The sequence below is a fragment of the Halichoeres trimaculatus genome, unplaced genomic scaffold (genome assembly GCF_033239565.1).
Source record: "Halichoeres trimaculatus isolate MK-OKI-2021-1 unplaced genomic scaffold, fHalTri1.1 fHalTri1_scaffold_22, whole genome shotgun sequence".
NCBI classification, from domain to species: domain Eukaryota; kingdom Metazoa; phylum Chordata; class Actinopteri; order Labriformes; family Labridae; genus Halichoeres; species Halichoeres trimaculatus.
The window spans coordinates 19970418-19983526 of record NW_027437200.1 but is presented as its reverse complement, the minus strand read 5'-3'; the positions used below and the strand labels follow the sequence as shown (position 1 = coordinate 19983526).

Here is a 13109-nt window from a genome sequence, read left to right as displayed (position 1 = left end):
TGCAGGAGCCATAAAGGAGAAACTCAGTGCGTGGGCGATTTCAATCAAAACAAAAAATATCCCAGCATCCTCCTGGTGCGGCCGAGGCGATCCTGTTTCCCCGCAGTGCAAACAAACACTGAAACAAACCACTCAGCCCTCCTCGCTGCGCTAAAGAGGTACTGACAGTCTGAGGGGAAACGCTGAGATGACCAAACAAACAAGCGACGCTGATTCAGATGGCACTTATCGATAACAGGGAGAGCTTTCCGGAAGCCGTGGGGTCGGGGGTTTTTCAAGCTGCGAGCTGGTTGGCTGGAAGTGAGTCAGAGCGGAGGTTTGTGGCTCTCACGCTGTCCCTCTTTCTGTGCCTGACCCGGCTTTACTCTGCGGCAGCGTGAGTGTGTGCGACTATTTTAACTTAACTATCAGTTGTGAAGTGTGCGGCTACTCTTGTCGGTCGTTCCTGGCGATGAGAAAGCAGATGTATCTCTGTGTGGATGATGTAGTGCGGCTCAGTGCAAACACATGTTCGACCGCGCTGCATGTGTGAGAGTGTGTTCTCATGTGAATTCACATGTGTGTTTAAAACCACATGTTTTTACGCAGAAATGCCCACATCGCCTGTTATTACAGAGTCTTTCTTTTGATCGATGATGCTTCTGTTTTTACAGGCGGACGGGGAGCGCTGAGCAGATCGAGGCTTTAATAAAAACTGGACAGGTCTATTGTGTGTGTGCAGGAACGGGCGCAGGGCAGCGATGTTTATCATGGAAAGTCAAGCAAATTGAAAAACCAAATAAAGAAATCTAATTTAGCTCAAAAGATGAGGAAAGCACATGACTTACTAACAGAAAAAAGAAACGAGCTGATGAGATGGATGAGTTCACTTGGACAGGAAATGAGGAAAGTGAATTAAACTCAAACTGACCTGTGACCCAGATCCTCGATTCTAAACAAACTAATAAAACAGCTGCACCTCCACTGAGACGCTATCGAGCCTGAAGGAGGAGGTAAAAGGTCAAAGGGTTAGACGTGACGAAAGGCTTACCCACACACCGAGGTTGGGGTCCACTCCACAGCGAGTTGTTCTGGCAGGTGAGCCGGGAGTCTCCCTCCAGCCGGTAGCCTCGCTCGCAGCCGGCCTGACACTCCGCCCTGAAGGAGGCGCCACCGTCGGTGCACCTCAGGAAGCCGTGAGAGGGCCGGGAGAGGGGCGGGCAGGAGCGGACTGTGAGAAGGAAAATGAAAGAAAAACATAATTGTCCTTTAACTTTTTAGAACTGTAAGAAAAAAATGAAGAGCATCTTCTGTCTTATTATGAAAAGGTCAGAAAACCTGAGCTGGAAGATCAAAATACTTGAGAAAATATGACACTGAAAAGACATACTGTCAGATTAAAAAACAACATTCTTCTCGAATACTTGCTTCAATATGCAAGCATGTTAAAATAAGTGAATACTATGTAACATATTGTGACACATATTAACACATCATAACGTGGTGTGCTGTCACCATACCTTAACACTTTGTTACATATCATATTGTAACAAACTGTAGCATACTGTATTGTATCCCATCTGTCAAATCTTAATTATTGTATTGCAATGGATTGTAACAGATTGCATCACTTTGTAAGGTAACATATTTTAACCAAACACAATATTCTATAATACAGCATGTCCTATGTCTACACTGTGTCTACTACTTACTCATATATAACAAAGAATCATTTTAACACATAATCACATCATATTGTGACTTAATGAATTGTAACTTTTTTCAAGGCAGTGCTTTCCAATGTATGACATTGTAACTTAAAGTGATACTCCGAGATGGAACAAGTTGGGTCCTATCACCAGGTTTAGGGCAGAAATTACCCCTACAGCAGTGATTTTGTGCAGCAGAAGCCCAGAGCGCTCGCACCAAACACCTCCTCCCTGCTCCTCTGCCGGTTTCCTCTGCACTCAGACGGGGCCATATTTTACTTGACCAAAAACACAAATAAACGGACTCCCACCGAAAAAGTCTGATATCGGTCTGCATTCACGCTTTATTTAGAGAATTTTCAGCGCGTTACTTTCACACAAAAACACCGCTAAATAAGGCTCTAGCTCTCATTGTGTCGTAAAACGGCGCTACCTCCGCTGCAGAGCCACAGCTGGCTACGAGGCACTCGCCGCTTAGTGTATCAGTCCGCGCACGGCATGCCAGATATAAACAAACGTAGGTAGTCTGCCAGGACGAAGAGACACGATGAGAACTAGAGCCTTATTTAGCGGTGTTTTTGTGTGAAAGTAACGCGCTGAAAATTCTCTAAATAAAGCATGAATGCAGACTGATATCAGACTTTTTCGGTGGGAGTCCATTTATTTGTGTTTTTGGTCAAGTAAAATATGGCCCCGTCTGAGTGCAGAGGAAACTGGCAGAGGAGCAGGGAGGGGGTGTTTGGTGCGAGCGCCCTGGGCTTCTGCTGCACAAAAACACTGCTGTAGGGGTAATTTCTGCCCTAAACCTTGTGATAGGACCCAACTTGTTCCATCCCAGAGTATCACTTTAAGTGACTTCAATGCAGTGTACCATCAAGTGTTGTAATGTAGTGGATTGTGATGCAGCTAACACTGTAGCATAACACATCATCACATAACCCATCATGAATATCAAAATCAGAATCTCTTTTTTGTCCCGTGTAGAGAAATTAGTTTTGCAGCAGGACACACTAAGGATGAAGTAACAACAACAGGGATAAAAAACATAAAACTTAAAAAACATAAAAATACACAAAAACACTAAAAGTTTAGTTCAGAGCTCATACCAAAATGGAAAATAACTAACAAGTAATCTAAAAGTGCAATGTGCTGATGTGTGATTTTTAATACTTTTAACACAAAATAACACTTCATAATCTAAACCATGCTAACACAGCACTTGCAACATAACGCATTGCAATCTAATAAACAGCAGCTTAGTGCAGTGTAACATAAAGCATTGTCACGCAATGTATTGTAATGCATCAAGCAATGCTATAACATAACCAAGCAGAAACCTCTGGTCTAAGAATATATGAGACAATGAGGAAGTGCTAAAATCTGCTGTTTCTCGAGTGTTTACTTAAGGCTGGCTCCAGAAGTACCAGAAGTCAAATACACACCAAACCAAAACAAACCATTTTCAAAGCTGAATTGAATGTATTTACAGCCTGGTTTAAAAACCATCTCCTGTCTGAGTCGCTTATTTTACTATCAGCTCACACTGTATGGAGGGTGAATTTTTTTCTGACTTGGCTGTTCAGAGGATATAAAGACCCCAAGCTCGTCCAATCAGAGGCACAGCTCAGCTCACATGACTGACAAGCGGCCTATAGCTGTACTTGAAGCCCCTGTCATTTCCAATATGGCTGCGATAGCCGATCTGCTTCAAAAGTCTGTTTTAGAAACAGATTACATGTCGGGGAGACTATGTCTATTAATTATACAGTCTATAAATATAAAGCATCATAAGTGACACTTTGTAATATAAAGGATTCTAACATAGAGCATCAAAACAGCAATGTAAGACATCGCATTATAAGGCATCACAATTTTACCTATTTTAATGTAACCAATCAGAATTCAGTGAAATTAATCCCAGCATGTCACATAGATACATATCACATTGTAAATTTTTTTTTATTTCATTGTAACTCATCATAACATGTTGCAATAGACCCAATGCAACAGACTGTAACCCATACTATTGTAATATTGTGTGGTAGTGTAACATATTTCAACACATCATAATGTAATATTTTAATGTATCACAATATAACAAGTGGGATTGTGTGTTTATGTATTGTATTGTTTTGTATTGTATCACTTAATACCACATCCTGTCCTGGCTTTTCCTGGAGCATTGTTATTATTGTCATATCATATTAAACTGTATAACACTTAAATGGAACATATTGTGTTTTATTCTATCATATCATCATCATTGTAAAATAATTTATGATAAAGAAAGAAGAAAGAGCCAAAGGTCTCCATGCTTCCTATGAGGTGTAACGTCTTAGCACAGGTACTCCACATAAACCACATGGTGTGGAGAAAGCTGTACATCAGCTGCAGGAATGTTCAGCACAAATTATCGTCATTAGCTCCAACACGGGTCTACCATTAACCCAAGGAAGTCCCTACAAATAAAACAATCCTCGTGTGTTTCTGCTCCGAGTTAAAGTGAGGTCTTGCAGAGAGTGTGTGGTGTGTTACAGACAGAAAGGCGCAGAGAGGAGACCCCCTCCCTCAGGGCTTCACGAGCTGGGAGGTCCAACGGTTTGCGGCGAACGGCTAGACTTGGTGTAACGCATACAAGCAGACGTATGCACTCACACTTAGAAAATATATACCCAAAGCCACTGCTATAAATCTTCAACACACACCCTTGAATATTCAGTGTCTTGGTATTTCTCTGAGTCACTCTGTAGCCGTCTTCTTGTTAAAAGAGACGTTTCCTCATTAATCTCTTCACCCCTCCAATTTACCCTTCCTTTCTTTCTTTCCTTTTGACTTCTTGAACTTCCTCATGTTTTTTCTCTCCTCCTTTCTCCTCTTTTAAACCCAATCCTTGAATTTTTCTCCCTCCTAACATCTGTTCTGGCAGAAAGCAGGAGTCTCCCAGTCAGCTCTGATTCCCTGTTTCAGTCTAAACACATATGATCTCAATACGTGGGGAGGAATCGCCGTCGCTCTCTGGTGTTGTTGGCGACCAGCAGCAAATCAGTAGACTCACTTTCGATACGGGGATTTAATGCTACATAAATGTTTACGAACGTTCACAGATGATAGCGTGGGGAGGCGGCGGGCTGGGAGGGCTTCATGAGAATTATACGAGACACGTGTGGCGTGGAGGAACCTGCTGGGATCAATCAGACAGGCTTGGATGTAAATGAATGCTCACTTCATGGCCAGGAGCATGATATGGTAAAGACACCATCTGCTTCACTCCAGATAACACAAAGGCTGAAACATGGAACCATGTAAAAACAACCTGATGAAATATCCCGTCCCAGAGCACAGAGCTACAACACTGACAAACCCACCTGATAACATCAACATGAGGGCTGGATGGATGGATGAATAAAAAGGAAGGATGAATGATAAATGAAAATACCTATAGATAAGGAAAAGGAAGGATTGATGAAAGAAAAAGTGGACTGAATAAGGAAAGGAAGGGTGGGTGAATAAAAGGACGGATGGAGGGAAAGGAAGTATGCACAAATGGGGCATAGTTCTACGATGGAAAAGAAGGATACAACAAGGACAGATGAATAAAAAAAGTATGGGCAGACGGAGGGAAAGGAAAGATGGATGGATAAAAAATGGGATGGAGAAAAGGAGGAATGGATGGATTGAGGAAAGGAAAACTGCATGACTGGAAGGAAAGATTGGCAAAAAGGAAAGATGTACAGACAGAAGGACAGATGGACAACTGAAAGACAAGAAAAAAGATGGCTAAATGAAAGAGAGATGGATGGATAGACAGGTGGATGTTTCAATGGATGGATGGATGGATTGATGGATGATAAGTGGATGGATGACGGTACGGATAGATGGATGGATGATTGAATGTTGAGTGGATGGTTGGATGTATGGATGGAAAAATGGATGGATGGATGGATGTTGAGTGAATGGATGTATGGATGGATAAACAAATGGATGGATGAATGGATGAATGGATTTGCAAGATATGAAAACTAATTGATGAATGATAAAAAAGTAGATGGATGGATGGATAGATGGATAGATGGTTGTATGGATGGATGGATGCATAGATGGATAGATGGATGGATGGAAGGATAAACTAATTGATAAATGATGAAAAAGTAGATGAGCGGATGGATGGATAGATAGATGGATAAACTTATTGATGAATGATGAAAAAGTAGATGGATGGATGGATTGATGGATGATAAATGGATGGATGGATGGATGGATGGATGGATGGATGGATGGATGGAAGGATAGATGGATGGAAGGATGGATGTTTTAATGGATGGATGGATGGATGGATGGATGGATGGATGGAAGGATTGATGGATGGATGGATGGAAGGATTGATGGATGGATGGATGGAAGGATAGATGGATAGATGGATGGATGGAAGGATAGATGGATGGATGGATGGAAGGATAGATGTTTTAATGGATGGATGGATGGATGGATGGATGGATGGATGGATGGATGGATGGATGGATGGATGGATGGATGGATGGAAGGATAGATGGATGGATGGAAGGATGGATGTTTTAATGGATGGATGGATGGATGGAAGGATAGATGGATGGATGGATGGAAGGATAGATGGATGGATGGATGGAAGGATTGATGGATGGATGGATGGAAGGATAGATGGATAGATGGATGGATGGAAGGATAGATGGATGGATGGATGGAAGGATAGATGTTTTAATGGATGGATGGATGGATGGATGGATGGATGGATGGATGGATGGATGGATGGATGGATGGATGGATGGAAGGATGGATGTTTTAATGGATGGATGGATGGATGGAAGGATTGATGCATGGATGGATAGATGGATGGATAAATTGATGAATGGATGGATGGATGGATGGATGGATGTTTAAATGGATGGTTGGATGGATGTTTTAATGGATGGATGGATGGATAAACTGATTGATGAATGATGAAAAATAGATGTATTTACTGATGGATGGCTTGATGACTCAAGAAATAGTTGTTTGAATAGATGGATGTATGAATGGATGGATGTATGAATGGATGGATGTATGAATGGATGGATGTATGAATGGATGGATGGAAACATGGACAGAAGTTAAGGCTGGTTTCAGTCTTCCTTCCTTACCTGTGCAGCTGGCCGGTGTTCCTGACCAGGTCCCGTCAGCCTGACACAGCCTGATGCTGGTCCCCTGGAGGTCAAACTCCGGCTGACACCGCACACCGCACGCCGCGTCGTAGTGGTTGTTACACACATTCTGCACGAAGAAGCCGTTTTCTGGAGGAGACAGCGCCGGGCAGAGCACCACTGAAGAAAGGAGGAGGAGGAAGAGAAATACGTCTGAGTCCTGAATCCCATATTGTGCTTGACAGAGACGGACATTTCAAAACAAACATATCGCACACGCTGAGACAACTTCCTGGCAGGAAAACACTCACAGACACATTGGAAAGTTAATGTTCCCGACAAAGACGAGGAGGAAGCGTGAAAGCAGAAAATTACAGGTTGTCAAACAATCTACACAGAGGGGGGAAGAGGAACCCATGATTAATGAACATCATTGTTTTCAGATGATCTGTGGAAATAACCGAGTCGTTCTTCAAGGGGTGGGAGGACAGAAACTCATTTCAGGGGATCGTCTTAAACTAGCACTTCTGTGACAAACTGTGTTTTTATTTCTGCCCGTTCTCCTTTATGTTTCACTACATACCCTGACTTGGCTTCAGATTCTTCCATATTTCTTTCTGATTCAACATTTATAAAGTTTTCCACACCATTACAAACTCATAGTGCCACGAAGTTTGTTACCGCTTCCAGGGTTGACTGCTGAGCGCTGCCTTCACTGCCTTACAGCGGAGTTAGACGGAGTGTGCGCTGGGGAAAAGGAAATCTAAACTTTATCTGCTGCTAGAGCAAACAGTTTCTTTCCCTTCAGCAGTTACAGAGTGTTGCTGCTCAGACTCGTCTTGCATAAGCTGACTTATCTCCAGACTAGAGCGCAGTGCCAAAGCTGAAGACAGGCCTGTCTGATCCTCTCATGGGTCCATAAAAAGTGAAAAATTTTGTTGTTTGTTTTGGAGAACGGCAGAGTCTAGTCCAGATATTATTCATTTGAAAAGCATTAGTCATAGAAAGTTAGTGAGATGTTCATTTTTCAAGCAGGATGATGCTGGGTCAAGTCAGTTTATACCATTAACTTGTGTTCTGATCTATTTCCCTTAAAGAGGGGGTATTCTGACTTCCCCATTTTAAACATGGATATTAAGTAGGAATGCTGGGAGTTCAGACTAAACCTCTACATGGTCATGTGGGCCTCAAACACTAAGATCAACCTATTGTTCTAACCCTGACAGTCTTCTAGCGGGCTGGCGAATCAGAGAGAAGGGGGTTTGCAACTTAACATGCTCTGTTTTTTAAAGGGGGGGTATTATGCCTTTTTTTTCTGTCTTTATTCTGTCCCTCTGGTACCCCCGTAGTAGTTGAACATGATTTATGGCCATTTTTCTCAGACTAATATCTTTAAAAAACACTTATTTCAGCCTTTGAGTGAAACCATTTAGTTTGCTACTGTCTCTTTAAGGCTCCCTGATCCACAAACCCCCTTCTCTCTGATTTGCCAGTATTAGAGGACTGTCAGAGGTGGAACAATGAGTTAACCTTAGTGTTTGAGGCCCTACCCTCCATTGTGTCAGATAAGATCTCATGAAGATCTAGTCTAGTGCACTTTTTAGAATGAACCATTTTTATCAGGGAGTCTTAAAGAGACAGTAGCAAAAAAACAAAAATGGTTTCACTCAAAGGCTGAAATAAGTGTCTCTTAAAATATTTTTAGTCGCAGAAAAGTGGCCATAAATCACGTAAAACTACTACAGGGGTAACAGAGGGACAGAATAAAGACAGAAAAAAAAGGTGTGATACCCCGCTTTAAAAAACAAAGCCTGTGAAGTTGGCTGCTTGAACTTGTTCGTTCAAGCGTTTCAGACAGAGGCTGAAATAAGTGTTTTTTAAAACAAAAATGTATTTTTTTAAGCCGCAATTTATGTGAAGCTACAATTGGATCAGAATAAAAACTTTAATTTGGAAAAAAAAAAAAAGAAAAAGCAACTTGAATACCCCTCTTTAAAAAAATTAAACATGTCAACTTGCCTGTTTAAAATTATCTCTTCAAGCTTTTCAGGTTGAGGCTGAATTAAGGGTTATCTAAAACCCTATAATGAGAAGAATAGTGAATTTTTAGGGGTGTAAATTCTGTAAAGCCACCCTAGGGATACCCCTCTTTAATGTCTCATATCAGAACAGGTCATGCATGTATTCAATAATATTTGGCCTTTAAAGTTGTGATCAGACACTTATTAGAAAAAAGTAAAATGTGTCCCTATGAATCAGCTGGTCGCCCCCTGCTGGTTGCTTGGAATAACTGTAGTTTTTAAGCTTCTTCCATTAAATCTACAGTGGAAAACTCTCACCTTGGCAGGTCATCCCTGTCTGCTTGTACCCCGGCTTGCAGACGCAGTCAGCTGGGGAGGTGCTGCCGGGCTGGGAGGTGTGCTGCAGGTCGGGGCAGGGCAGACAGGTGCTCAGGCCTCCTGGAGTCCCCTCTGGTTTGTAGGTGCCGGGTGGACAGGCTGTTTGGAAGAGAGCAGAGAGGTACTTGAGTTGGAAACATCCTCCCTCGCTGCGTGTTGTAAATGTATGTAATGTCACGCACAGAGAATAAGACAGCTGGACGGAAAGATTGAACGGTGGACGTGTTTAAAAGAAAATTAAGCTGCTGTTTCGTGACTGAAAGGGAAAAACAGCTTTATGGATTTATGTGGAGACTTTGATCATATTCATGTCTGGACGTGTACTGGAGCGGCGGAAAATGTGGCAAAAAAAAAAAAAAGAAAGGATGAAGTGATCTCACAGGGCTAGGTAGAAAAGACAGATTTTTAATTATTCCAAGCAGGATTTTCATCACAAAGAGAAAGGTAACAATCAAAGAGAGGTTTATGAGCTTTTAAATCAAAGGATCACCTGCACTTGCACAGACACAGACACAATGTGTTTCCTGTTAGGTTCACCTGAGTCTCATCAGAGGACATGTTGTAAAGATGAAGAAGCCAGGGTCAAGCGAAGGCCCTCCAACATTCTTTCATCCACCATCAATCTGCTCCATAAAAAGCAGCCTCAGTGGTCTGCAGAGGAGTGAAAATGAACGACTGAATCCATCACGCGCTCTTATCTCCAGTTTAAAGGTTACTTTCACATGGGATTGTTCATGAATGACAGATTACCTGATTAAATCTGATGTAATTTGCTGGAACACGTTCACTGATGTAATGTGGAACTACTTAGATGGATGAACGGGATTAGTGCTAAATTTTGATAATGCGTATTTGAATGATGTTATTTCCAGGGCAACAACCGACTGCACCAAAGTTCAAAGCGATTACTGGTGCACTTTTATCAGCCACTCTCAACAAGTAAAGCAATTTTCCTCCACATTACTTCTGTTTCTTTAAACTACAGCACAAACACGTCAGAGCCACAGCTCAACTCCCGTGTTTATGTCTTCAGTTTTTAATTTTCTGCACACGGTTCAGGCCAACAGTTTAAAAACTTGATCCAAAAGTTTCAAAAGCTGAGTTGGTAACCAAATGTTTGTATGAATGATTTAGTGTTTATAAGCTCATTAGAGAATACCAGTTGAGGTTTCTTGGAGCTAAAGGTGGTTTTTGGTCTTAAATCTGTCAGAAGAAGATTAAAGTTAACAAGCCCCTTGAAGAAATCGGAGAAGATTCAAAAATATTGATTTTTGGGTTTTGGAGACAGAGCATTAAGCACTTCTACTTCTGAAATGACTTTTATGGCTCTTATAGTTTGTTTTTCTGTATGTTGATTTCTTTGATTTTGGCTTTTATTTTGACAGGACGCCTAAAAATTGACAGGATAACTTGAATGGAGAGACTTCTGACTGTTAGAAAGATGGGCAGTATGATAGCCTTCCAAAAAGTGAAACCAAAACTCCTCTTTACACAGCCCCACCTCCTTCCTGTTAATGAATGGGACATGTGTCAAACTTGAACAAAACATTGTGGTTCCTTTAAAAAATAAGTCTAGTATTTGATGTATACAGAGGCAACAGTTTTTATACCAGGGGTTGCTGGTTCAATTCCCATCTTTGGCTAATTGCTGCAGGTCTTCCCCCACTTTCTGCTTCCCTAAAGGCAAAAAAAGGTCTTTCACCAAAAACCAAAAAAGTAAAAATACAAACAGGGCATGACAGCTAGCTTATAGTCGATACAAAATACTCAGCACTCCCCCTACTGTCAGACTGCAATATGAGCAATAAAGTCTGTCTTAGATTTTTAAACAAACAAAGCTAGCTAAAAATTTTAAGTAATGTACGGATTTTTAAAGAAAAGAGATTAAAGGGAAAAAAAATGCAAAAATGCAATTTGCAAATGCAAATTTAAGATACTGGGGCAGCTGTGGCCCAGTTGCAGGCCTTTCTATCTGATTGTCCATTTCCTGTCTCTCTTCATCTGTTTTAACCTTTAAAAAAAAAACAACAACCTGCCTCCAAACCCAAAATGGAAAAAGTAGTTGAGGACATCACAGCTCCCCAAAAGTGAAACCAAAATATTTCACTGACTGGCCACAGTGTAAAAAATTGGCTGTATATTAATCACAGTTGGTTTTGGATCTCTCTCAGAGATTAAAGAGTCTCTAAATCATTATTCATGATAACAATTATAACAAAAACTGTGCAAATAATTTCAATACCAACTAAATTAGAGTTTTTTTTTTTTTTGTTTTTTTAGAAATTTTTACTACTTTTTCTCCTGTGTTTGTCTGGAGATCTTACATGTAACCATGGCTGCATTGCTGACATGTGAAATCAGCTGTCAGCAGCCTGTAGCATGTCAATGCTAACTGGTGCAAGGCCAGATGTTTCCCACAAGGTGAGGAGAAGGAGGTGAGGATGACGTGCTGGTTCTCAGGTGTGAGCTAAGAAGTGATGACATCGACCTGTCCTTCAATTCATTGTTATTGGGAACATAAGATCTATCTCCAATAAGATGGACAAGCTAGCTATGCTAACCCAGCAACTGAGGGAATACCAGAAGGCAGAGTAGCATCATGCTATTCCCAGACATGGCTAACAGACTTTTGTTTTCTTGATTGCTGCTGTGACTCCTCCTGAAGATTCTAGAAAAATCTGTCTTCCTGTAGACGGTGGGAAACAGAGTTTTGGTTCTCAAATGTCACAGCGGGTATTTGTTTTTGAAAATACCTGGCTATGTGTGTACAAGGCCTTAGACGTGATGACCAACTTTGTACAGCGCTAGCTTGGCACAGTAGTGTAACTGTGAGAGTAGCAGCACTGGTGTCTAAGACGCAGCACAGTTTTAAGATGAAAAAGTAGGTCTCAAAAGAGATTTGATTTTGAACAAAAAGAAATCAAATCAAACCTCCATTAAGACTTTTTTTTTTAATAGTGGTACCTTTACACCAGATTTTACGGTAAATTTGAGCCAACCACATGAGAATGCTGTAATGCGTAACTTTCTCCAATCTGCAATGAGACACAATACTGTTAAACCACAGAAGAAGACAGATTTCATTAGCATCAAATAAAGTTAATCTAATTAAAGCTTTACAGTCGTTTTTGGAGCGCTGCACTGTTACTTATGTCATCGTCTTTGAAAGTTCGTCCAAATGTTTTGTGCATTAATTGGTAAAACAAACTTTTATCATTGACTACAGCAGTTTCCAAATCAAAGCATGCTGCAAAGTTTGAGCCGGCGTTTTGAGATGTTTTAATTTGGTGTCACGCTCTTTAATGAGAAAATCATAAAGTTTCACAACCCACACCCACACACATCATTTAGACGCTCAAACATGCTGAAAAGCTCACGTCCAAATGGGATATCTGATTGGATTAAAAGCCGCTAAGTGTTAGCTTTACAGCCGTTCAGGAAAAGAAAGTTACAGGCTCAGTTTTTGTCTTTGTTGGCGTGGGTTTAAAAGTCCCACTTTTACAACATGCAGCTAAAGTAAACTGTGTCAGAAAACATTCAACACACCGGTCGTGTTACAAGCCTCTCTGTGCTGCAAGTGCAACAGAGAAGCTACAGTACGAATGTTCCTCACAACTCATTTAGTCGTCGCTTCAGCCAGAAGCCAGGTGTGAATTTCCACTGCTGAGCCAATGCCAGCTTGAACTCCTTTCCTTCATCCTCCCTCCTCCTCCTCCTCCTCCCTCTGCAGGTCAGCCAGGAGATGTTAACCGACTGTAAAGCAGACACCGGCTGCTGGCGCTGAAACGCACCCAGTAACCCACATCAAACGCACGCAGAAACTGCTCAGTGTACGTTTGATAACAAAAGCAGGCGATGCAGCTTCTCCA

At 41.4% G+C, this 13109-nt stretch overlaps 1 protein-coding gene across 1 annotated transcript in view; it reads right to left on the bottom strand.

Annotated features, from left to right (window-relative positions):
• The window catches only part of svep1 (sushi, von Willebrand factor type A, EGF and pentraxin domain containing 1), a 123556-nt gene that overhangs the window by 48959 nt on the left and 61488 nt on the right, over positions 1-13109 (bottom strand). The window contains exons 4-6 of the mRNA XM_074699186.1: positions 9181-9339; positions 6842-7021; positions 1031-1210 (exon numbers count right to left, since the gene is read on the bottom strand). Of these exons, the coding sequence (XP_074555287.1) occupies positions 1031-1210; positions 6842-7021; positions 9181-9339 (519 nt within the window). The remainder of the gene's footprint in view (positions 1-1030; positions 1211-6841; positions 7022-9180; positions 9340-13109) is intronic.